Raw genomic sequence first — 27,557 nt, forward strand, 5'->3', positions numbered from 1 at the left:
TTTGTCAACACACACTTGATGCTGTGGTGGAACTCCCCGGCCGGGGTCAACCTCTTGCACAAGTAACGCAGAGATTTTTCCTTCCGTTTCCGCGGCCTAATTGGTTTGCTTTCTTTTTCTTTGCTTTTTTCAATGAGCGATCAGATAAGGTCAATGAAACGGCTGTGATTTAAACCCATTAAGGGCATCATTTTTCAAACCACAGCAAAAGGAATAAAGGAGGTGGGGTTAAAGGCTAACAAAGTTTCCTACCGGACGGGGAATTTTCTCTTGGGGGGAATCACTTCTTGAATAGGGCCTGGGGAATGGGGAAACATAAGACAGCAGACGTGAGCAGATCGGCTGCCAACCCATGAAAAAGGGGTTAGATGCAGCTAGCCTTCCTTAGCTTCTTATCTCTTTTTGGAGTCTGTCACACCCAAGCCGTCTTCATATAATCCACAAGGTCCTTTCATAAAAATGCTTGGCCAGAGGCTGCTTACCCTATTTACAGTAGCGGTTCCTGGCCGAGTTCACCAGGGAGGCAAACATGAACGCGCATTCATAAATGCGCGCAATGCACTTGCAAATGCATGTATTTTCTAAAGCGTAGGCCTACACAACAAAAACATACTCGCGTCACGCGTCGTGTGGAGACGCATTAGAGAGGATCATGACTAAAACTAGACACTTAACAGTGTGTCAGCAGAGTGTAATGCGTCTCAACTTTTAATTAAACATGCAGACAAAGTTCAACTTTATAAAGTAAAGTTCATTCATGGTGCGTGCTGCTTAAATGTAAAACAAATGATCCTTCTAGTCAGTTGCCACACAAGGTGGCAACTGAAGGTGGCAACTGATGGCTCATTTGCTTAGAACGTTAAAAAATATTGTGATTGTGATTGGTTGCAAGGAATAGATACGGCTGGCCGCCCTTCCTATGTTTAACGTGGTATGGATGATTTACCTTGCAACAGTGAAACTGAATTGTTATTGGTTATTTTTTATTCTTAAAGGCGGCAAAAGTGAGTTTTGGCCTCTGCCTCCCTTCAGTGGCTAGCCCCAGGCGTAACATACTCATTGTAACGTCGGCCAGCCAACTGCCTTCCAAAGGCACTTGGCAATTTTTTTTAACATTTGAAACATGTTCATGTAATTATTCAGCAATGAACACACATTGCACATAGATAGTTTTGAAAGAAAAATAATGTTTAATAATAATTTCACCATGACGTAATTTTTTTATTATTTTTTTTAATCACGTTGCCTCCTCTATGGAACTGCTCCTGCTTATTTAGTGTGCTACAAGCTCCCACGCCGCTCGCCACGGTAGCCGCCAGCAGCCTTTAGTAGGCCGGGAGTTGGCTGTTTCTCCCAGGACTGCAGAAGCTGCGATTGATAATAATGATTGTCAATCACTTTTCCCAACTGCATCCTACCTTCCCGCCTGCGCTGCCCTTTGGGTAGCTGAGGTTCTGCTGGTGCTCAACAACACATACACACACGTACACACAACAACACTCAGAACACAACACATTCTGCCGGAGCACCCTTGTTTATCCTCGTTGGTATCCACGGCAACAGCCTTTGGACCTCTGCGCTGTCTGACAGTTCCAGTTGGGGCCAGTCAGCGGACCTGCTGCTCAGAGCATCGCTATGACAACGGTGGCAGCAAGGAAACTCAGCTGACATTAATCAGCACATCAGTCTAACTGCAGGATCGATAAATATAACCCCCCACAAACACGCATAGCATGTGGTTCATATATGTTCATTGGAATCATGGCACACTGACACACACATATTCAGATATATTACAATATATATATATATATATATATATATATATATATATGGTACATATGTGTGTATTTGTGTGTGTGTGTGTATTTGTGTGTGTGTGTGTGTGTGGGGGTGTGTGTGTGTGTGTGTGTGTGTGTATAGAAACATATTACATTCAAAAAAGCAGAACAATATCCCGAGGACTATACCTGAACAATACCGCACACAGCAGTAATATCCAAGCTGACAGTGTGATTATGGTCTGCAATTAAATCCATCCTTTTACCTGTCTGCTTCAAGCATTTTGCCTGCATGCTGCATGTAGTCGCAGTGGGAGAGAAGGGGAGGTAAATGTTTCATCTGTAAGCTGATGAGAGGCCAGTGAAAAGGGGCATGTGTGCACAAGAGGGGGTGGTTGTTTGTGTGGTTGTTTGCCACCCCCCCCCCCCCCCACACACACACACACACACACACACATAAAACCAATACAGATCAACCATGCTGTGGTATATTAGCCTGATACCTAGAACCCAACTGTTTATTTAAGGCTGCAGTGTATGTGTGTGTGCTTGTGTTTTTGTGTGTGTGTCTGCGTGCATACGTACGCCTGAGTATCTGTGTGTGTGCACAAATGTGTACCAGTCGCCGTGAGAGTGTGCGTTTGATTCAATCAGCCAGTGAACGGCGAAACCGAGAGGTCACATTTCCAAACTTTTCCCAAAGAAAAAAATAGGAACCCACTTCTTCTAATGACAGAAAAACAGCAACGCGGCTCGTCCGTACGCCCGGAACGTGGGCATGTTTGCAGGCCAGCTCTTAAAAAGCCAGAGCGGAGGTGCGTGGGCTCATTAGCGGGGGATTAACTTCCTCCACCAACAGGATGTGACTGTGGGGCTTGCACACATGACTCCACGCTTGGCAGAGCACTTAGGAGGGGCGACGGCGGCCGGACCCGCTATCGGGATGTCACACGGAGCCCAGAGCGGACCATGCCAGTGAATTAATACAACACATTTTAGGAATTATACCCGCACAGCACCGCTGCTGCGCTTTGGTTTGGCTGTTTGACCGTTGTGCTGTGTTTCCTTTTGGGTTCTCCTGAACGTTGTGGTGTTGAGCTCCACCCCACTACACTAGTGATTATTTATTGTGTGTGTGTGTGTGTGTGTGTGTGTGTGTGTGTGTGTCTGTGTCTGTGTGTTTGGGTCGATTCATAAGTGTAATGGATTCTGTGTACACCCTCATCTTTAATTGATACGGATAAATGAGATGAATTGTAGTGACAGAGAGCAGGACAATGGATGATAGAGAAGTGACACACAAAGGGAGAATGATGGAGGGAGGATACAGGAGTGAAACAGAGAGATAAAATGATGGAGGGATGATAGAGGTGTGACATAGAGAGAGAGAGAATGATGGAGGGAGGATAGAGGAGTGACAAAGAGAGAATGATGGAGGGAGAAGTGAAACAGCCAGATAGAATGATGGAGGGAAGATAGAGGGGTGACAGAGAGAGACAATGATGGAGGGAGGATAGAGGGATTACAAAGAGAGACAGAATGATGGAGGGAGGATAGAGGGATTACAAAGAGAGACAGAATGATGGAGGGAGCATGGAGGAGTGACATAATGAGGGAAGATTGGTGTGACATTGAGTCCCAGTATGATGGGGGGTGATAAGGGAGTAACACAGAGAGACATAATGATGGGGATAGAGGAGGGACATTAATGATGGAAGAATCATAGGAGTGACATGATGATGGAGGGATCATAGGAGTGACATTATGATGAAGGGATCATAGGAGCGACATGATGATTGAGGGGAAAAAGAAATAGGCAGGGAGAGACAGAGTGATGGAGGGAAGAAAGAGACAGAATGATGAGAGACACTCATCTGTAACATATTATTGATGTAATTTCAGCTTACATTTGACCACATCCTAACTTAAAGCTGTGAGTGTGTGTGTGTGTGTGTGTGTGTGTGTGTGTGTGTGTGTGTGTGTGTGTATGTGTCTGTGTGTGTGTGTGTGTGTGTGTGTGTGTGTGTGTGTGTGTGTGTGTGTGTGTGTCGGGGGGGGGGGGGGGGTAATCTGATATAGAATGGCATCCCCTTCAGAGTGTCTCATTGTGTTCCACTACCAATAGATAGAAAATAGAGACAGATGAAAGATGGATGGAAGGAGATGGATTGATGCAAGGATTGCATTGATGGATGGATGGATGGATGGATGGATTGATGGATGGATGGATGGATGGATGGATGGATGGATTGATAATGTGTAGATGCATGGATTGGATATATAAATGGATGGTTAAAGTGGTTTGGAGGGATGGATTGGATAGATGAATGGAAAGATCTAGGTTCTCAGGTGAGGGAAAGTTAGCTTTAAGCACAGGTTTTACAAATTATTGGAACAGCATTACGCTAAATCAATTATTATCAATTATTCGGATGAAATTATTTTTGGTTTAATTATTTTAAAAGAAGAGTAGAGAAAATAATTAAATATGCCTTTAATTGCATCTCTTCAGCTGCTGGAACAATATTCAGCATCCCAGACATTGTGTCTAATCCAGGATAGATACAAACTACTTTTAAGTACAACTAAGAAGTCAGTACGTGGACACATGATTATCTCAAGCAATTGCTTCTGTCATGAAACAAACAGACAGACACAACTGAATACAAGAGCAGGTGGTAACCTGGCCGCTGAAAGGGATGCTGGTATGATGCCCTATTAATGAAATCAAAAGCATGGGCAAGGATTCTACTATATGCAGTACCTCGAGCGGCCTGCGGGAGGCGCTCAAAGCACGAGAGAGACAAACCCCCAACACGCCGCGGAGCTCTGGTCCTCTGCCTTGCTCTGGAGTTAAAACGGGGAGTTGGATAACCGGAGATTAACATCAAATCTATCATTCAATATCAGACGGAGTATTTGATATCGGGGCTACTAGCAATAGGGAGACGTGTATCATAGCCGTGCTTATAGAACACATGCTAGTGTGTGAAGAAAGTAGAATGATTATCCATGTAGCTCCCTGGTATGTTCAATTTGCTTAGGTATACTAAGATGAAAGTATATCCGTGTTTTTGTTCACTTTCTTTTGGTCGTTTTTGTTGAACTGACCGGTCCTTCTCAGTTCTCAAGGACTGCTCCTCCTCCAACTCCAACATCCTTATCTAGCCAGAAAAAGGATGTCCAGCTTTTTAATCGTGTGTTGTATTTAAAACAAAAAAAGTTGAACCCCTTCCCAAAAACCAAAGTAATATCTACACACACTTGAGGATTTGGAGTCGCTTGCTGGCCCCGCCCCCCGCTAAAGCATATGGCAGGACAGTATAGAGAGCGAGAGAGAGCGAGAGAGAGAGCGAGAGCGAGAGAGAGCGAGAGAGAGCGAATAGAGTGTGTGCATGTGTGAGTGTGTGTGAGAGGGAGGGGATCACTGAGAGAGAGGGAGGGAGGGAGAGAAACGACCAGAGTGAGTGAGAGAGGGGAAGGGAGCGCGCAATCGTTTGGAACCACTCCATTCTCTCTCTGCACACGCACAGCACCCACAGCACCGCGCCAAGTGAGCCGTAGAGCGCGCGGAGGAGAGTTTGTGGCACCCAAGCCCACTGGCACAGAGGACTGTCTGAGGACCAAGGGTGATCGCTGGTAACACTACCGGCTATTGCTCGTAGATTGGGTGATTTCTAATTATTTAAAAAAAATTTAGTGCGTGTTTTCCTCGGTTCTTCCACTCTTCTACCTGCAAGCCGGAGGAGGAGGATGATGATGATGCTGTCAGAAGAAGGCGCCCGGTGAAGTAGCCTCTCGAGCCCCCGGAATGCTGTGAGACCGGACTGGACGGAACTCCCGCACAACCCGGTCTCTCGTCAACGACGGTCGTCATAACGCGGCACAGCCCGTCGGACAAGCGTTTTTCGGCGTATTAAAGGAGAATCCCTCTGACTTCTCCGCCACTCAGTGAGAGAAGATTGAAAAAAGGATTTGGAACTTCGGTGGAATCCGAAGGAATAATCGTCGCAGGGGTTTTCGGTCCGGGGCGCTGGATGTTTTATTTTGCGTGTGGATGAGACTTTCTCTGTGCAAGCGACATATAGTGGATCCTTAATTGTGCGTCTTGTTTTTTTTTTGGCACGGCCGAAGTGGCGTTTCGGAGCAGCGCTGGAGCATTGGACGCCGGTTGGACTCTCCCTAGCTGGAATACTGAGCAACCCTCGCCGGTTTCAAGGTACAAACTTCTTCGTCACGAATCGCAGCGCACAGTTGATCCCCCGTTTATCGACCCGGTGCGCAAACACACCAGTCCGTCAGTAAGGGGGGGCCATGGACCCCTAGCTCCATGAAATATGTATCTCTGGTGATTGTCATTAAAAATCACCCCCTCCAACAATAGGATTTTCGGGGCTCACGTAATATTCTTCAAAAGCAATGCATGCAACAGAGCATTGACTATTAAATAGAGCCAATATTTAATGCAGAAATAATAATTGTCTCGCTTATAATAGGAAACACAGTTTCGTTGCAATACGTTCGCAATACATGCTTGGCAATGGGATATAATAAGACGACTTCATCCATGGGCTCCTCATTTGGAGATTGATAAAACACTTGTTGGTGAGCGAAGCCAGCCCCGTTTAGCGGGGAGGCGACACCAGGATACAGTCTGCCCGGCGCACATCCAAATCCCATCAATGGGGATCGCTGCTGGCTACCCGTGTTGTGAATATTTGCATCGTCTACCCTCAGAATTACCCTACCCTATCGATCATACATTAAGAAGGTCCTTTAACACAGCACACATCGCCCGTGTTATCTTGCATTCGCAGTCCACGCCAGACGGTGCAACAATCCCACCATCTGTATGGTCCGGGAGAAGGTAAAAACAAAACACTTCAGTGGTTTGTAGTTGGGGCGTTTTGCTTCGGGGTTTAACTAGGTTATATGCAAGGGAGTGGGTTTTTATTTGCCTGAAGGGACATCCGACAGCGCCAGTTTCGACGCACACGTAAAAAAGCAGCCCAAACAATGGTCCATTTATCCGCCGCGGGCGACGGCACCTGTAGCCGCGCTGCTGGCTCCCTGCGAATGGCCCTCAAGTTTCACCGAAACGCTCTCGGACTATAATAAGTGTGCAGACAGCCGGCCTTGACAAAAAAAGGAAAAGAAAACTCAGTCGGCGCTAAAAGCGAAGACTTTCACGGGGTGAGAAATGACAGACTGTGCTGTGTGTGTTCGGCATGTGTGAGGAATGAGTGCGTATGTAGCCTGTGGGTCACTGCCGGGGAATCCGGTCTTTCCTGCCTCACCTGTTCCAAGCCTTTGGGACAGCGGGAGGGGAGAACCTGCTCCTCCGCGGGACCACGGCGGCGGTAGGGGTGGATTTGCATTTCATAAGGCAGACATATAGAAGCTACGCTGCAAGGGAGAAATACTGGCTGTATGTCGAAGAACACTCTGTTTAAAGTACCAATTTCATTCGGCTCAACAATATAGGGGCCTTCACTATAGGGACCCTTCCGTTATCTCTACACTCTGTGAGCTCTGCTCCTAAAACATAAGGATACAAAACGCTATAAAGACGTTTATTGTTTAACTAGTCCCCGCTTTACATGGCTGTCTTAAAATAGGTAAAATCGAATATGATGGCCCTTTATGGCTTTATGATTCTTCTGTAAGCCCAGGGGTTATACTAGTATTTACTTTTCCAATAAATGTCTAGAGGTAGTGACACGGCGCTGCATACAGCCGTCCATCCCGTCTTCTATCGTTTCGTTAAATTGATTGATCGGTTATTTTGACCAATCGTGACCTGTGTGCGCCATGCGGGGGGGGGGGGGGGTTCCGTACGTACACTGCGTTTGGTTTCTAGCGCCATAGAGCTTATTGTCCCACTCGAGGTTCCCCGTAAGTGTGCTGTGTAACCTGCCTGTCGTGTGTTTAAATCGAATGTGCATTTACAAGTTAGATCAGCCGACTTTGTGGAGTCTTTTGCTTTGTGCGTGTGCACGGTGTGTTTGTAATGTAGGCCTACTTCACGGTGGGGCTCGGGGGTCCTGCTCTCCCTCTCCCACATCACCATGTTAATGTTTCGGGGCTGGATTCATTCCGAGCGCGCGGTCTCCCCCGCTTGCTTCCATTAGGAGGCATATCCGTTCAATTTGGCCGAATAAAACAAACCGTCACAGCGATGTGTGGCCATTGCGGTGCGAATTAACCAGGCAGACACGGATAAAGCGGCGAAACGAGCGCAGCTCTCACTGCCTGTTCTTCACATTTTGTCGCGTAAAACGGAAGATCTGAGCAAACAGCATTGTTTATGCAGTCATTAAAATAGAAGGGGATGATGATTGTTGTTGGTTTGTGTGTCTTTGTTGGGGGGGGGGGGGGGGGGGGGGGGGTGGCGGTTGAAAATAATCCTGGCCCCTGTGTGATGAAAGTTCCTCCGTCGCCCAGTGTTTCAGCCCTCTTGCATGCTTCCAATGATTGTGTTTCACGCCCTGAGTTGGAAGTGTGAAGCTGCAATCTATGTCTATGTTTTCTTCAGCCTGGCCTCGTCTTGGTTTGCAGCAAATACCGTCAGACCGCCACAGGGACAAAACAAGAAAGGTTGGGCCCTGCGTGTGCGTGTGCGTCTATTCACGGCCAGTGGGAAGCCTTTTCGTTCTCAACCAGTCGCTCTGGCCGCTTCTCCTAACATATTTTTATTCAATTGGAGCAGATTCTTTGCGTAATTCAACACAGCCGTGAAGCCAGATGCACGCTTGATCTTCTAATACTATCCCCGCACCGCCTCCCCGCTGCGGGGGTTAATCTCTGCCTGTTTATTACGGGTTGCTCTGCTCAGGCAGGTCTGAGTTCTTAAGCCAACCCAAGGGTCCTTGAGCAAGACGCATGGTACACCTGCTGACTGGGTGGGTGGGGCGCCAGCGAGACTGTCGGTGAGACTAGCTCCTCCAGTTTCTACCTCGCCGCCGTTAGTTTTCCGTGACGGCTGATGGTGATTGACGGCTCCCCAGTCAACCCAACTGCCACAATAGTTTCTTCCTACTGTCTGTCTTTCTGTCTGTCGAGTCCCCTGTCTGTTTATTTTGGTCTGACTTTGCCCCTTAGTCTATCCATTGCCTAGTTGGTCGGCACACCACAACGACAGATGGTGCCGATCTGATTCGTCGCCCGATGTGTCACCTGACAAATTTATGTGTTGTGTATTTGCGTTGGTCTCTCTGTGTAATGGCTTAAAGGTGAACTGGTATGTGTCTAGCCAATGTGCCCCGGAGCCACGGAGAACACACACACACACACACACACACACACACACACACACACACACACACACACACACACACACACACACACACACACACACATATAGTGTGGTCTTCTTGAGAGACTCAAAAAAAACACTTGCAGCAGTTGGTGGTTTCCTTACTGTAGTGGTGTGTGTCTAAGTAAGTGTGTGTGTGTGTGTGTGTGTGTGTGTGTGTGTGTGTGTGTGTGTGTGTGTGTGCGCGTGTGCGCATGGTTGTTAGGGTGAGGGGGAGGGGTTACTTGGACTAATCTGTACCGAACAAAAGCTGTGAATGAAATCATTAGAGTAATCCTCAATGCACAGAGGGGGTTAGGGGACCACACACAGACACACTCACAAACAAACAAACTGCGGGCAATTGCGGGGTGACAGCTGCAACCAGCGATTTCCTACCTCTACGTGACCCCTTCTGACTCTTCATTCTTGCCTCTTTATATTTCTCCACTCTACTGTCTTCTCCTTCCTTGCCACCTTTCCCATGTCCCTAGTAACACTGGCTCCTGCTTTTTACGGCAAACATTTCTCTGGTCCCCTCGTCTGGTCACCGATATAGCTCAAGCTTGGTGACCTATTATTGCACTCCTATGCTGCCCATTGGTGACCAGGACCTCTGAAAAAGGATATAAATACCGGCAGGCCTTCTGTCCTCTTCCCATTATTTTGTTCCCCCCTTTTTCTTTTCATTCCTCTCCTTCCGCAGATCTGCTCCCGATCTCTCTCTATTTCTCCCTCTTGCCCTCTTATCTACCCTCACCACACCTCTGTCCTTGCACTTCTATCCTCCCTTACTTCTCTTTCTCTCCTGCTCTCCTCTTCCCTTCCTCAGAAGAAGGTATGTTGACCGGTGAGGACACGGAACCTCTTGTAAGCAGTAGGTCTCAGAATCTGAGCAGCTGGCCCCTCTGGGAGCGGGGGCCAAACACAACTAATGAGCTTCCCAGGGCACACATTGTCCTGGAAAATAAAAGAATACAATCTGGACGCAACAAACAATCTCACATTACATCAGCATTGAATGTATATTTTTATTTTCGGGTGTAATTGTATGGATATAGTGCAGAACATAACTGGAATGCCTGTGGGAAACATAATTACTCTGTATGAAGTTGAGCATTGCACACTGCGAAATACAAAAGGAATGGCTTGTTGGATTTTCTGCTCTGTATTACCGAATATGTATACTACTGGTTAATTCCATACAACTAAAAAGCTGATTCAGATTGGTTACTGGTTGCTGTGCGTGCATGTGTTGTTGATTTACTTATGTCCATATTTAATGTGGGTTTCATAGAAAATACTTTACACTACTACACTTTAAAGGCTGTGTGTGGGTGAGGTCATTCCGCGCTCTTAATTTACATTTTAAGATTAGGCGAGCAGACAATGCCCTATAAGACAGTGTTTTGCACAAACTTAACTGTGACAAAGGAGAGTGTGGGCTCAGCTCTTGGAATTAACAAAACAATGCGGTGTGTCTGCGTTCCACGTTGGCATGACAGACATCCGCTTCCGGAGTTACCTTGCCTTACATAATAGGATGTGTATGTGTGTGTTTGTTTGTGTACAGTGTAGGCCTGTAGTTTAGGTGGTGTTGTTAACCTCCGACCCCCCTGGCACTGTGGTAGTAGGCTCTTGCAGAGGTTGGGGGGCAGTTGTGGTAAATCTGATCATGGTGATGCTGGGGGTGGAGGAATTGGCGATGAGGGTGGTAGGAGGAAATGGGGGTGTGGGCTGGGGTGGTGATGCAGGAAGTTGTGGTAGAGGAAGTGGATATGGTTGTGGCAGAGTCCCCACTCTACCACTGGTGGAGTGGTGGTGGGGGGGGGTTGATGGTGATGGAGGAGGTAGGGGTGGATGAGTGGGTTGTATTGGTGGTAGAGCAGGTGGTTTCAGTGGTGGTGCTGGATGTGGTCAGCCATGGTGACATGAACAGACTGGGTGAGTCAACACGGTCCTCTGTGTGTTTGTTTACCTCGGGGCCGCTAGTCCACTGGGGAACAGAGCGGACCTACCCAGTTTCCCAGCCTTGTACTATCTCCCAGCTTACACATTAACCTGCTTCTCTGTCCTTCCTTTCTTTCTCGCTCTCTCGTTCCTGCTCTCTCTCTCTGTAGCTCTCTCTCGGGCGAACACAAACCTAGCAGGCTGCTCATGCCGCTCAATCAGGGGCTGATTGTAATTGGATTCGTCAGTGGGAAAGAGAGAGGGAGCGAGGTTGTGTATTTCCATGTTCTTGGCATGTCTGTCGTGGAACTCATCAGGCGATACTGTGTCACGTGGGGTAGGACAAACGTGTCGGACAGCGTTGATGACACACACCCGCATAGACACGCACACAGTCATGCTGACCTAGAGTTGTCAAAGCGGTGTGTGTGTCTGTGTGTGTGTGCTGTGTGTGTGTTTGTGAGGGAGAGGAATGCAGGCTAACCGAAACTGTCTGTGTATCAGAATACGGTTTTGCTGGTTTTGTGTGTGTTAATCTCCCGTGGAAGCGTGCAGATAAGAGGCAGGAAGGGAGAGAATGAGAAGCAGAGGTGAATAAAGAGAAAGGAGAGCGATGTTGGTCCCTAAGCGGAACAAAGGACCCATAATCAGACAGATATTCAAAGAATTATGCACACATACCACACATAACTACGGTTACTGTTATTGTACCTGCCCGTGAGAAATAGCCGCTCAGATATTGTTCCGCATCTTGTCCTTTTTGTTTCATAGAAGCGGAAGTCACTAACAAACCTCTCCTTTTGAAAGTTATAACACTGGCTTATGTAAACTACTTTATGGTAAATAGGAGTGGTGCTAGGGCTGGGGTCAGCTTTGGCCCATTGTAATGTGTCCTCCACCTTGGTGTCCAGCCATCTCCCCCCCCCCCCCCCAGATCCCACAATGACCTGACGGCCGTATTTACAAACTCATTGTCTTGCTAATGCCGCCCATAGACACATACAGAGCTATTACCATTAATATGGGACACACATAAACACACACACACCCATGCACACACGGAAGTCCTCATCTCAGTACAGTATTTGTGTCTGTGTGTGGTTCTTAGTCAACCTGCGTCACGCAGTAAGTGCCTAGACCTTGTGTGTATGCGGCCAGTTATTCTATGTAATATTGCTATGTAAACGGGCCAGGGTATATTCTGAAATCAAACAGAAATCTTCAGGATAGATACATTCCTTTCATGCACAGTTTCCGGTAAGTCTGGTTTCCTTTACATGCACACTTTGTGTCAAAGAAAATGCACCATGATGTTGGCTGTTTTTAGTTTTTTTTCATATCTGTTTACTTTCCCACATTTAAACTGAATGTGGACTGAAGCTTATTGGACAAATATGCATAAATAATATACATTGCCCGTCTCTCTTACTCTTAGACGAACAGATCTCGGTTGAGGCTAAAACATATAATCTTTTAATGTTATATCCTGCGAAAATGATACAGCAATAAAAATCAAAAAGCCTGAGGGTTTATAGAAACAAATTAAAAATGAATTACTAAACCTAAAGAGATAGAAGAGCGATGTGGCAATACCATCTTACAACCCGATCATTTAACGTCATTGATTAAAGCTTACGCTATGGATCGATACTGGCAGACAACAATGACTGCAAAAGAGGGTAGTCTACATTTAATAATCCTTGCTTTGCTTAAACATTTTTGGATGCACCATCATTGCTAAATGACAGATGGTTTTTAAAATAACAAAAATATAACCTTCAGGGTGGCCATGAGACTACCAGAATGCAATCTACTGACTGCTTCTGAATGTAGAATCTTTTACATATAATTCACTCCCACGTAGGATGTAGGTATTTTTTTTACAGATATATATTATTTTTCTTTGCTTTCAAAGATTTTAGTCGGTCTTATTCATTGTCAGTTGGCAGATTTACCGGGTGACTAGCTCAAAACGATAAGTCAGAACACAGTATTGAGCCTTCAAACGGGACAAAGAGGCATTTTGTGAAAGTCTCTAGTTTGCATGCGCTGGACACCCTTGCTTTTTAACCATGAGGACCTGCAGGTTCGGTCGAAGCCTACATGCACGCACACACACACACACACACACATACACACACACACACACACACACACACACACACACACACACACACACACACACACACACACACACACACACACAAGGTGGTCGAATGACAAATCTCTTGCTGAGGAACAGCAGATTTACGGCACTATCATGCTGTGTTTCCCCTTAGAGGGTTAGAGACTTCCACGCCAACAAACATCTATGTGATGAATTACAATGTGTGTGTATGGCGTGTGTGTATGGGGGTCAAGTGACATAGGTTGAATTCCAGATTACAACATACGTAGCTCATATTAGACAGCTTAAGTCTTCAGCTTTATGCTAAAGCCACCTTTCATTACATTCTGATGGACTACCATTTTTTTTCCTTCACTCTTAGGAAAATAAACCTGTTGACAACTGATGTCGTTTGGCCTTCCAGAGCAACCTAAGCTAATAATAATAACAACAATAACACTAGTCTTATATATCGTCATACAAAACAAGTGCGTAACTTCAGAAATATATAAATAAAATAAAAAAATAGCGGATACAAAAATGTTGCCCGCGGTGACATGAGCGAGCTGCGTGTTAGAAGTGACGCCGTTCTCGCTGATCTCAGTCAGGAGAGGCGGTTGGCACATGACGCCAGACATACGAGGGAGCAGCCGGCCACAGCAGTGTGTCTTCTACAGCCCTCTAAATAACGCCCCATAAGGCAGTGAGGCAGGGTCCCCTCCCGGACCAGCGGTCGTGTGCTGCGTGCACACCGTTTGTCATCGCAAATCGCTCTTCACCTGCCTTGCAGGAACAACAAATTCACCAGATTTTTTAAATTTATATGCCTTGCCCACGAATCCCCGGTGTGTGAAATTCCTGTCATGTTTGTTGTTTTATGTATAAAAACAGTTTTATTGTTTTATTTTTTCAGTAGTTTTAGTTTTTTTTTGTTTCAACTGTGGCCTTGTAGGAAAAGAAGAGATATTACTATTTCTTTCATTTCAGCTCAGGCTTTTATCCAAAGGCACTTACAGTGAACTCAGATAGAAGTCAATCATCTGCGGGTCGGGGTTAGGGCATTGTGGTCTTGGATGCCCACAGGTAGACTGAAAATTGCAATTTGAACTCTGAACCTTACAGCCAGGAATCAGACACCCTAAGCACTAGACTTTCCAGGGCCCCGCTCTAATAATACAAGACATTGTGTGGGAAACAATGGGTGGACATTATGATGTGACCAAGCTTGACAGAAACTAGCTCCAAGCTAACTGCTCCTGCTCTTCTTCTTCTTCTTCTTCTCCTCCTCCAGGTTCTCCAAACGGTTCCTGTTCTGGTGGAGACATGACTCCGAGGTCGGTGGTGGCGCCGGTTCTGTTGGTCGTGCTACTCCTGGCGGGCAGCGTGGCTTCGTCTGACATCCTCTACCGACTCCCTGAAGAGCAGCCCCCAAACAGCCTGATCACCAGCTTGGCGGCCGACCGCGGGCTCCCGGACACCGGCCATCTCTACAAGCTTGAGGTGGGCTCCCCTTACCTGAGGGTGGACAGCAAGTCGGGGGACATCTACACCACGGAGGTCCCCATCGACCGCGAGACGCTGCGTGACTGCCGCAACCTGTTCGAGGGCGACAAATGCTACCTGGAGTTTGAGGTGTCCATCACGGACATGAACAAGGGCTTCGGCACGGGCCCGCGGCTGATCGAGGGGCGCATCGAGGTGCTGGACGTCAACGACAACACGCCGCAGTTCTCCTCCCCCATCCTCACACTGTCCATCCCCGAGAACACCCACATCGGGGCGCTGTTCTCGATCCAGATGGCCACGGACAGGGACTCGGGCGTCAACGGCGTGGCCGAGTACTCGCTCAACACCGGGCCGGACGCCGACCAGCTCTTCAGCCTGCAGGTGGCAGTGGACGCCGAGGAGAAGCTGCCACAGCTGGTCGTCATGGGCAACCTGGACCGGGAGGTGAAGGACTCGTACGACCTGAACATCCGCGTGGTGGACGGAGGGAAGCCTCCCAGGGCGAGCAGCGCCCTGCTCCGCGTCACCGTCACCGACCAGAACGACAACCCGCCCAAGTTCGAGAGAGACCACTATGAGGCGGAGCTGTCCGAGATCAGCCCCGTGGGCCACTCAGTCCTACAGGTCAGTGCACACCCACACGTGGAGGCCCTATATTCACACATTCACACTCAACACACCAACAAACTCTGCGATCACACACAATCGATGCACACATGGACGTAGACACACACAAACAGTACGTCAATTTATATTTTGCTGTATTGTCCAGAGGGCGCCTCCAGGAGAAAAGGCGAAAAATGTTGTGTAGTTTATTTTTTAACTCATACCAACACCATCCTTGTTTCTCGGGGAGGGGGGAGGAGGTGGGTGGGCTGCTCCTAGTGTTTTGTCTCTTCAAAATGGGGTTAAGGTGGAGGGACCCTTCCCATCACCTGGCCTGGAAATTGATCCCTGCCTCCTGCTCATGTCACTTTAAACACTAGTGGTAATAAAACACAAGTGCATTATCGACAGTTGGGGGGAATTGTGTATTGAATTTTAAAGCGGTTGTGTGGCCGAGCGTGGAGTTTGGCCAGGGTTCAGGAAGTGTCTTGAAAGAGAGGAAGGAAGGAAGGAAGGAAGGAAGGAAGGAAGGAAGGTGGGTAGACGTGGTTTTAAACGTCACTAATCTCCGGGTCAGCAGCGGGCTGAGTGGAATGTGTGTCAATCGTCTTTTCTGCGTGATGTGCCACAGAGCACGGAGCGATATCACCTGACCCGAGCAAACAGATTGCTCTCTCGCTCGTAAGTCACACTGTTCCAGCTGCTTTTTAAAAGATTGCTTTTCAGAGGCACATTACGCAGAATGAAACAAACTGCAGCTTTTCTTTCTTTTTTTCATTTTTAAATAGAATGAGTCGCATAAAGGGCAGTAATACTCTTAAGCTCCGTGAAACGTCGAGAGTAGCACTCTAGACTAAGCTGTGTCTGTTCCTGTTCAGTCTGGCTCTGGTGGGGAGAGTTATCAGAGACATGTAGCCTCTTCGTGATTCGTCCGATTGAGGCACAGCATAGTGTTGCGCCACCGAGGCTAAAGACCAAATATCTGGTTAATGTATACCTAAGCTTATGCCCCCAGCCCCCCTCCCCATTTCAACACACCCCCTAGCTTGCATGCAGGAACTCAGGTGAGGTTATCTTAAATCTTAGCGTTGCCTGGGTAGCAGTTGGAGAGAGGGGTGGAGAGGGGCGGAGAGGTTGCTGGTGGGATGATAGTGACATTTTTAAAGCCAAAAGTTCCCTGATGCACCCAGGTGGTTTTAAAATTAACAATAGGGGTGTTATCATCCTTATGGCAACAAGACCCTGCTATCGTCACTACTAGCGGCAAAGTGTGAACCCTAGAGAACAAACTCATTATTTTTCAACAGGCCTTGCAAACACAGCTAATCTGTTGAGCAATAGGGATCAGCTCGGACAATATCAATTCAGAAATCACCTAAAGATATTCTGGATATGCTAGGCTGTGTTGCATAAAAAGTTTAGAAAAGTTAGAAAATTTTTAAAAAAGTGGCAACTACCAAATGTGGAAAAAGTCACACTCTTGCTACTAAGTGGAAACGCGTCAGTGGTTGAGTGTGATTGATGTTAATACAAAAAAAGATGTGCTGCTTTTTAAAGACAAGCAGTTGGTAGAGACTAAATGCTCCCTTTCACCCTTATTTGAAAACAGATAATTTATATTCTATATAATATGTAATTTCATGAACTTTAACATCTGTTAGTAATTCATGAAAATGATTTGCTAGTCTAAAGATTTTTTTTTCTTGAGACTAATCCGTTTACTTTAAAATGAAGGAGATGATCTTACCTGCAGACCAGACTGAGTCTCAAAATGAGGAGGATCATATTAAATTATCATCATTATTATTGTCATTTCACAGTGTCAGGAATAAATTTGAATGGTTAATGGAACTGATCCCCGTCGAGGTTGTGATTCATTGGCCTATACGCCGACCTGGCCTGGGGCATTGTAGGTGTTGAATACGTTTCCATGGTGATTATGTCATCATCCGTGGCAACAGCAGTGAATCACTATGACAATATCAGTGGAAATACAAATCCTATCATGTGTGTTGGTATGCGATGCATGTTAAGAGGAACCCCATTTACTGATAACCTTCTCCGTCCTTTGCCTACAGGTTCGGGCCAACGATGCAGACACTGGAACCAACGGCGAGATTGACTACAGCCTTCACCAAGCCTCCGAGACAGTGCAGAGGCTGCTCCGCATCGACCGCTCCACTGGCGTCATCTTAGTCAAGGGCCAGGTTGACCGTGAGGAGGAAAACTTCCTCAAGTTCTTTGTCGTGGCCAGGGACCGCGGCCCCAACGCCAAGAGCTCCAAGGTCCTGGTGACCATCAGAGTCAGGGACCACAATGACAACGCGCCAGCCATTGAGATCCGAGGTATCGGCCTTGTTACCCACCATGATGGCGTGGCAAACATATCAGAGGACATGCCCATCGGTACGCCGGTGGCCCTAGTGCAGGTGTCCGACCGCGACGAGGGTGAGAACGCAGTGGTTACATGTGTGGTGGCAGGTGATGTCCCGTTCCAGCTTCGACCGGCGAGTGAATCGGCCAACGACCGAAAGAGGAAGTACTTCTTGCAGACGACCACACTGCTGGACTACGAGCGTGTCAAGGACTACCGGATTGAAATTGTTGCTGTGGATTCTGGCAATCCAGCATTGTCCAGTACCAATTCTCTGAAGGTCCAGGTCACAGACATGAATGACAACATGCCAAACTTTTCCCCAGCATTGTTGGAGGTGGACTTTGCAGAGGGTAACCAGCCCGGAGATAAGGTCCTGGACATGATGGCCACTGATGCTGATAGTGGCACCAATGCAGAGCTGAGCTACAGCATCGTTGAATCCTCCTCATCCAAGCTCTTTGAGATTGATGTCAACACTGGCGAGGTGCGTGTGAAGAACCAGCTGGATCGGGAAGAAGTCCAACGCTACCAGTTCCACGTGGCCGCAGCCGACAAGGGTGTCCCAAGCAAAACAGGCACAGCCACCGTTGTGGTCAATGTTCTGGACCGCAATGACAATGACCCAAAGTTCATGCTGAGCAGATACAGCTTCTCGGTAATTGAAAACATGGCCCCACTCAACCCAGTCGGCGTGGTAACTGTTACTGATGCAGATGAAGGGGAAAATGCCAGAGTCAGGCTGTATGTAGAGCCGGACAATGGCAAATTTGTCATCCAAAACGGCACAGGAACAATCCTCTCCAGCCTCTCCTTCGACCGGGAAAAGGAGAGCACCTACACCTTCCAGCTCAGGGCAGTTGATGCCGGAGATCCACATCGCTCCTCCTATGTAGGGGTAACCATCAATGTTCTTGACGAAAACGACAACGCCCCTTACGTAACCAAACCCTCAAACTCCACCTACAAGTACCTTGCACCGGTCACACCCCCAGATGCCCTTGTGGAGGTGGTTGAAGCGGAGGACATGGACTTTGGTCAGAATGCGGAGCTGATTTACAGCATCACCGGTGGCAACCCATACAACCTGTTCCATATCTCCCCCAATAGCGGTGAAGTCACCCTGGCACAGGAATTTGCCCGCAAACACAACGGGCTGCATCGCCTGGTGGTACGGGTCAGCGATAAAGGCAAGCCTCCCCGCCACACCACCGCCTTGGTACACATATACGTCAATGACACTATTGGAAATGTCACCCATATAGAGGCTCTGGTGGGGCACAGTCTCTACACCCCTCTGGACAGGGACATTGCTGGGGACCCCGAGTATGCTCACAGCCAACGCAACAACATCCTGTATGCCATCCTGACGGGGATCGCCGGGGTGATTCTTGTCATCGTAGCCGTTGTTGTAATTCGGCACCGACTGCAGAAAGACACAAAGAGCGGCTACCAGCCTGGCAAGAAAGAGAACAAGGACCTGTTCGCACCAAAACAGGGTCCAAAAAACGGCAAAGGGAAAAGGAGCAAAAAAGGAAAGGCCCCTAAGCCAGCCAAGCCCCTTGAGGAGGACGAGGAGGCAAGCCTCCAGAAGGGCCTCAAGTTCAACCTCATCAATGAAAACGTCAACGACAGCCCCAGGATCCACCTGCCCCTAAATTACCCGCCAGGAAGCCCCGATCTGGGCAGGCACTACCGCTCCAACTCCCCCCTGCCCTCCATTCAGCTCCAACCCCAGTCCCCCTCGGCCTCAAAGAAGCACCAGGCCGTCCAGGACCTCCCGGCCACCAACACCTTTGTGGGGACGGGAGACAACACCTCCACAGGGTCCGACCAATACTCGGATTACAGCTACAAGGCAAACCCGCCCAAATACAGCAGCAAACAGGTAGGCGAATACTACACCACAAGGTACAACAGGAACATCACGTGGAACAATCAGGTGTGGTAGTCACATTGGACTGGTTGGCACTCACAACACTGCACTGATTACCTTGTCTATCCGTTGTCCTGCCCCATAGCTCACAGCCACCACTCTTCAGCTTCTTTGATCAACATTTTATTTTGGTTCTGTGCACTTTTTGAGTTCATGACTTTTTTTTCTGTTGTTAGCTTCTATTAATTCATAATACATCATCAACTGTCTGTTATTTTTTTGGTCATTTGTTTATTGTTTTGTTTCACTATTTTCCCACTGGGTGACATGAAGGAGTTTAAAGATTTTTATTTTCCAAAGGTTTGATTCCAAACTTTTTTGTTAGGAAGTTCCATTACTTCTCATTCATTCAGAATGTTTTGGTCTTGATCACATTCCTTCCACGTCGAGCGGCTGCTTAATCTGAGATAAGAAAGCTACTGTGAATCTTAAAGGCATTTTATTATGTGGGCTATCTGTTTGTGATGACCAACTCTGCTGGACTTTAGACAGTTGGTCTCTGAGTCGTGGCTTTAGACAAAACGAAGGGAGGAACCCAAGGTTTATATCGTTGATAAACCAAACCGAAGAGGGCGCTTGTTTCACGGTCAAACAATCCAATAAAGGAAAGGTACAATTAACGCCATTTCCCAACATCCGTCGCCACTGCACCTGTCAGCTTCACTGAAATATAGCTTTCAATTATGCTGTCCCCATTCGCCAGGGCTAAAGTCAATTGTTTGCACAAATTAATGGGAGGCAATTCCAGGCGATGACTCTGCCTCTACCCATAGTGCCTTGCTACTATTTAATGTACACGCTGAGGGTCGTTAACTTCAGCCCCTAATGAGGGTCGATGCGTGAGTCCTGTGGTTCTTGCGGCAAGCGTTCACGTTACAGGCCCGGTGTTTGTGGTGGTGGATGATGTTGTCTACTGTGAAATCAGAGAGGAAGATTGGCAGGTATAAAAAGACGCACCTCGCACAGCAAGCCGGTGACAATCAAAGTGAAGTCTTATGCAAATTGTACATACGTAAATAACAAAACTATTTTTTTTGGTTCTTGTGATTTTTCCTTTGTTTGTTTAATTATGCTGTTTTGGTTTGTGTGTGTTGGCTTTGGCACACAAAACGCCTGTTCGCTGATACCTCACGTACTCACTCAGTTGTGTTCTAATGACTTGTGTTCATCGTTGAAATATGCTGTACCAAAGAAAATGCACAGACACACATTCTTTCATACCATGTACAAACAAATGCACACACTTGTACTCCGGCAGTATTGCAAATGTTACCAGACGTCATATGTAGTTCATTACCCTTAGGTAGTTCGGCTTCTGTTAGCCATAGAGAGCTAGGGATGACTACCGCTAGCATACCTGCCATACAGATGTGGTTCAGGTCTAGGTCAGGATTTGTCCTCATGAGGGTTGGCTAAGGTTAATGGAAATGTTTAATTCAAGATACTCTGTAAGAGTGTCTGAGTACGTGTGTCTGAGTGAGAGTGTGTGTATGAATGTTTTACCTGCCAATTCTCCCGTTATCAATTCATTTAATCATTTTTTTTGAAAGATTGTATCAGTTTTTCATGCTTCTTTGTCTTCCCGGCTATGTTCGAAAGCTGTGTATTCTAGTGGAAATGTACAGTGTGTGCGCGTGTGTCTTTTCCACAGATTTCTAAGACAACTTCAATAAACATGTTATCCAAACGTGTGCTTTACATTCTCTGTTCATTCACTTGGGGCATGGGGGAGGAGAAATGCAATGGGGCATGGGGTCCATTCAGGAAGAGGCAAGTCATGAAAACAAAGCAGTCACACCATTACCATCCTCTTACCTGTCAGTAATGACACACATCTTGCTGCCGCTGTTGATGAATCATCCGCAACTCCATTTTGTACCTCCATGCTGTACTTCTTGGTTCCGATTGTTCTCCATGGGATTTGTCACTGCCTGTCTATCGTCTATTTGGTAACGTAACAGCATAGCTGGTATCTAAATTTGTTACTGTTTATCTGGTGAAACTCTGTAGCAGTCTGACCAATGTGGTGTTCATATTTAGTGTACTAGGACCTATAGTTTATTCAGAAGGATAATTTAGAATGCTGTGTGGTAGGGAAGCAAACCACTGGCAGCTATAGCCAGCTGATATTGCCACAACAAAACTCTTCAATGCTAGAATAGATAGATTATTCTACCAGAACACTGTATTAGAAGGGCCATGCACCCAAACTCAAGACTCAATAATATCCACCCAACAAGGCAACTCACTTAGTATGAGTGGCGCTTTTATGTTTGTGTATGCAGTCTGTCTGTGAGTAGCTATTGATTGCCAAAATGTGTCCTTTATCAGTATGGTTTGTTTGTTATATGTCTGGTTAATGTTGAACAGAAGCAGAAACACACAGCCAACCAAAACTGAATAGCCAACAAGGAGGCTGTAATCAAAAGTAGCCAGCTTAAAAAAACATTATAATGTAAAAAAATACATTCATTTGATCTGATCTTTTTGTTTTATGACAGTGGCCACTGGAAATAGCTATGTTTGTAACAGTGTTTGTTTTCCTTTTATTAGTCACATTCTTTCTCTACCATGTCTGCATCGAGTATAGTCAGGAAGAAAAGGGTGATTTTTAAAGAAAATGTCACCGCTGAAGGCCTTTCTTTTGTTCAGAATCTGTTCTAGCTTAGCATTAGGCAGGCATTACGGTGGAAGGTCTTTACAGGGAGCTGGGCTGCACCTTTTCTCCCTACATTTTCATCAGAGAAAATTGCACCAATTTCAAAATGGCTCCATGTAGCTGCAATCAGCCAAGCAACAAAAGAAACCCGCTCCCCGCCGTTGAACAGTTTTTTTTCTGTTCCTTTTATTCAGTTTCCTTCCCCTTCTAACACCATTCTAATGCATATCTGTTGAGTCAACATTTTTGTTTGGGTGGGGCTTTGTTGCTTTTGGATTTTTGAGGGGGAAATGTTGTACACAGATCACACCAAACACGGCAAACCAAACCACAGGGACAGCAACACACGCGCATTGCTGACCAATTGCTTCTTCACATTGGTTTGAATTACCTTCCGGTTACGTCCCTTCCCACCTTTTTGAGCCAGCGATTGGAAGTTAACTTTATTTTTTTACTTACCCTGTGGATAGGTTTTTAGAGCTTGGTTTCTCGTGTGTGTGAGTGTGTGTGTGTGTGTGTGTGTGTGTGTGTGTGTGTGTGTGTGTGTGTGTGTGTGTGTGTGCCATCAAATCAGGTCGTGTAATTCAATTCAATTCAATTTTATTTGTATAGCCCTTAATCACCATTACAGTCTCAAAGGGCTTAACAGGCCAAATATTTATGACACCCCCCTTTACCCAAGCCCCATCAAGGGCAACAAAAAACTCCCTTGAAATTAGCAAGGAAGAAATCTTGAGAAGAAACGCATAGTAGGGGATCCCCTTCCAGGGATGGTCAGGAGTGCAATGGGTGCCATAATTGACATACAGATAAATACATGCACATCATGTTAAAATGGTGATGTGGTGCTGGCCGGTTGACCATGAGGAGAGTCCAGGCATCCAGTCCAGTCACCGCAACACGCTAGAACAGACAGAATAGTGAATTAGAGCGGAAAAGTACATAGTGGGAATGTATACTGTATTAACAAAAGCACAAACAAACAGAGTGGTCTTTACTTCGCATCTGTCGTTTTCACACTCCTATGTTCCAAATGCAAGATCGTAGAGGTGCGTTTTGAGCTTTCCTTTGAATAGCTCCACAGAGTCAGCTTCCCTGATCACTTGTGGCAGCCTATTTCATAGGAAGGGGGCTCGATAGGCAAATGCTTTCTGTCCAGCCGATTTCTTTTTAACCTTCGGCAGTGAAAGAAGGCCAGCTCCCGAAGACCGGAGGGACCGAGAAGGACTATAAGGATTGATCAGGTCCTTCAAGTAGGATAGAGAAAATCCATGCAAGGCTTTATAGGTTAGCAGTAGCACCTTAAAGTCCGATCTGAAAGTTATTGGTAGCCAGTGCAGAGAGGCGAGAATAGGTGTGATATGATCAAACCTTCTCGTTCTGGTCAGCAGTCTAGCTGCATTATTCTGTACAAGCTGTAGACTTTTTGTGGTCGATTTTGGTAGTCCCAAGAACAGTGCATTGCAATAATCCAGTCTTGATGAAACAAATGCATGAATCAGTGTCTCTGCATCCGCTGCAGATAACATTGGTCTGATTCTTGCAATGTTTCTCAGATGGAAAAAGGCAATTCTAGTTATATTTCTAACATGTTGGTTAAAGCACAGTTGAGGGTTTAACAGGACACCAAGATTTTTGACAGATGCACTGTGTGGGATGGCGAGGCCATCCAACCACAGTGAGACATCCTCAAACTCTCTCCGGTCCCGCTTCAAGCCGATAATTATCAGCTCAACCCTCTGGGCTCAACCCTCTGGATCCGGGCCGAGTCCCCTGAATCTACAGGAATGAAGAGCTGGGTGTCATCCGCCTAGCAGTGGAAACTAATTCCGAAGCTGCGGATAACGTCGCCCAAGGAAAGCATGTAGATTGCAAAAAGTAATGGACCAAGGACCGACCCTTGTGGCACGCCAAAGCGTAGTTTGAAGTGTTTTGATTCTGAACCCTCATGGAGAACGAATTGGGTTCTATCTGTGAGATACGATTCAAGCCAACCAAGAGCCGTAACTCCGAAACCCACATAGTGCTCAATACAGTGTGCTTAGTCTTCTTGTTGTTAAAGTGAGGAACAGACGGGGGTGGACCGGTATTTCACAGAAAAGGTGGCAGTGGTGTGTGTGGGTGTATGTGTGTCTTTTGACCAGGGGGAGGATGGGGAGGTGGTGGAGGTGGTGGTAGAGTGCGTGAAAGCTTTGGCAGTGTCAAGGCTAGTTGAAACATGCCTGAGACACGGAGGGAAGATAAATCGGTCACAGGCAACAGGGTACAGCACCGTGGTCACAACAGAGCTTTTGTTCTACCTTGGTACGGATTCCACAGTGTAGCCATCACTCAACGCCATCGGCCTGCTCCCGAGTGTCTGTGTGCACGTGTGTGTGCACGTGTGTGTGTTTGGGCCCTGTGTGTTGCGATGGCCTGCAGGTTTTCGGGGGGTAACAGAAAGGTAACAGAGAGACAGATGTACTACGGAGCGACACGCATGAATAGAGACATGACATGTATGCAGTGACAGCAGAGAGACAGACATATGAATAGCGAAACATACACAGACGGGTCACGAAAAAGATAGACACGCAATTGAATACAGCGAGAGACAGGTGGCTGAATGGAGAGATGGAGAAATAGGGAAGGACAGACAGGTGAACATAGAGAGAGACAAGGAGTTGAATAGAGAGGGATAGACGGGCATATGAGTTGAGTTCGATAGAGAGACAGGGCAGGAAAAACAGTGGTATGCCGCTGAATGGAGCTAGATAGGTTAAAAGAGAGACAGGAACAGTAGAATAGAAGGGGCACCCTGTAATTTTTCCCTCTTTGTCCTGTAATTGGACTTCTCGACCTCTGTCCTCACTCAGTTCTTTTAACCTCCTCCCTCGGAAACAAATACACACTGCACTGCTTTCAACACATGAGGGGTGTGGCCAAGGGCCCTTAACATGGGGCTCTAGGGGAAAAGGTGCCCAGAACAGCTGAAATGTCCTCTGTTTTATTTATTCATTCTCTCTATTCCTCTCTCTCCAACACACCTCTCAGATTTGTATTTCTTTCTGCCAAGGGAAACAGACTTTTCTTTCTCTCTCTCTCTCTCTCTCTCTCTCTCTCTCTCTTGCTCTCTCGCACTCTGTCACACATAACCTCTCTCTGTCTCTCATTCTCTCTACCTATCTCTGCTTCAGGCACATGGTTTGACAGGCTGACTATCATGTTGCTGGAAATCTCAATACAAAGGGAATGTTTATCTAAAGCTTTTGTGTGTCCATGTGTGTTGGTGTATACATGTGAATGGGGGAGTGTATCGGGGTTTGCATGTTTATGTATGTGTGTTTCTGTGTGTCTGTGTGTGTGTGTGCCCTAAGGCATGATTCTGTTCCACTTCGGTCCCATCTTAGGAGCAGGTGGCATAGCAACACACACAAATAGCACAACAAACACATACACCCACGCACGCACACACACACACACACACGCACTCCTGATGACACTAAACGCTCTGCAGTCACTAGGATGTTCTTTAAAGAGAGAGATGACAAAGAAAAAAAACCAACATGATGTTTGAAGACGACAGGAAGGAACAGAGAAGCGAGAGAGCTGGGGAAGAAGGGGCTGGGGAGCCTGAGAGGATGGAGAGAGAAAGATTAAGAGGGGATAATGGTTGCAGAGTCTGGAAAGAGAGGGGGAAAGAGTTACTGAGGGAGAGAACTAGGGGAATAAGGGAGGAAGAGTGAGAGAAGAGAGGGGGAGAGAGTGAGATATAGAGAGATAACTATCGGGAATAAGGGAGGCAGAGTGAGAAAAGAGGGGGAGAGAGCAAGAGACAGACAGAGAACGAGGGGGGATACGGGAGGGAGAGTGACACACAGGAACAGAATTATGTAAAGCAACCAAGGTACAAGTCTTTAAGTTTCCACACCACACACATGCACACACACTCAAAACACACAATGTAACATATTGTTCCGCATTACAGGGAACTACAATATGTTACATGTCCTTACATCACATCTCTGTAACAAAACCCCGACAAGTAGATGAAGAAAAGACCAGAATACAAATTTAAATACGAGGAGTGATCCCCAATCCCTGTTTCACTCCCAAAGCGTTGAAATAATTATAGAGACGACAATGACCCTACACCATGTAATGTTGTGGATACAGATGGAGGGTGTGTGAGTACTGTGTGAGGGCGGTTGGGTTGGTGTAATGTTTCCACCCTGATTCCTAGAAGCCAACTGACAACCATGGCTGACACGTTCTCCCCCTGCCCCACCCAGTCCCTCCACCCCAACTGACAGGAGTCAACATGAGGATGGGGGTATGGCGTAGAGAGGAGGAGACAGGGGGAGGGAGAGAGAGGGGGAGAGAAGAGATACTTACCATCAGCTCCAGTATAGTTTATGCACAAATTCAACAGCAACCAAATGTATTCTGTATGTTCAATGATTGTGATTGCTCCAATAATTATGGGTCACTTTGATTGTAGTCTGCCTCACCTGGAAGTCTCCTCGGATAAAACCCTCTGTTTAATGACTTCCGTAGGGCAAGACATTTGGGACGCTTCCGAATTCTCTAAATTATCTCCTCCAGTTTTTCAGAGCATTGGATTAGATTCTATGGTTCACCAGTTGACAGCAGGTATCCTATCGCGGTAACAGAACCTCCCCCCCAACACATGACAGAACTCAACCAACCACAAACTACCGTTAATCGAGAGCACAAACTTCTTATCTGCTCTCTTGATGAAGATCTGACTGCCATCTGGTCGGCCATTGACTGACAAGACACGAGGTGGTGAGAGAGAGAGAGAGAGAGAGAGAGAGAGAGAGAGAGAGAGAGAGAGAGAGAGAGAGAGAGAGAGACCCCCATAACTTTTCGGCAGGGAATCCAACTCCCTTACGGTTATCCTGTAAAAAGATTGGGAAGAAATAAATCAACCATGACAATGAGGTTCAGAGATGTTTGTAGACAGTGATTTGAACCTAATCGCTAAGTGACCCCTCCTCCTCCTCCTCCTCCTCCTCCTCCTCCTCCTCCTCTCTGCAGAGCCGTTTGACTCCATCTCCTTCCCTTCCCCATCGCCCTCTTTAGTCACCGCTTCAATTAGAGTTTACGATCGCACAGCGTTCCTGAGACCATCATTCTTTTATTGTGTAGACCTCCTTTAGAAAACCCAGACTGTAATCCTGGTGTTATTCAACATATTATTATGGTTATTGGTATAATTGTTTACATCATTATATGAATGAATGTATATACATATATATATATATATATATATATATATATAATATTATATATATATGCAATTTATGGATACATAGATATATTATCTATATTTACACTCTTT

General features: G+C 46.6%; 1 protein-coding gene across 1 annotated transcript; it reads left to right on the forward strand.

The window, feature by feature from the left end:
• Positions 1-5,247: 5,247 nt before the first annotated feature.
• Positions 5,248-21,235, forward strand: pcdh1b (protocadherin 1b). The gene is made up of 3 exons (XM_079744235.1): positions 5,248-6,000; positions 14,424-15,262; positions 17,323-21,235. Exons 2-3 carry the CDS (start codon positions 14,456-14,458, stop codon positions 19,567-19,569), a joined length of 3,054 nt encoding a protein of 1,017 aa, XP_079600361.1. The 5' UTR covers positions 5,248-6,000; positions 14,424-14,455; the 3' UTR covers positions 19,570-21,235.
• The last annotated feature ends 6,322 nt before the right edge of the window (positions 21,236-27,557 follow it).

Source organism: Pollachius pollachius, assembly GCF_949987615.1.
Source record: "Pollachius pollachius genome assembly, chromosome: 10".
NCBI lineage: Eukaryota > Metazoa > Chordata > Actinopteri > Gadiformes > Gadidae > Pollachius > Pollachius pollachius.

Bases quoted from the DNA above. Each gene is read 5' to 3' on its own strand.
- pcdh1b (XM_079744235.1), top strand. From the start codon at position 14,456: ATGACTCCGAGGTCGGTGGTGGCGCCGGTTCTGTTGGTCGTGCTACTC. The intron at 15,263-17,322 runs GTCAGTGCACAC...CTTTGCCTACAG, and splicing joins TGGGCCACTCAGTCCTACAG to GTTCGGGCCAACGATGCAGA.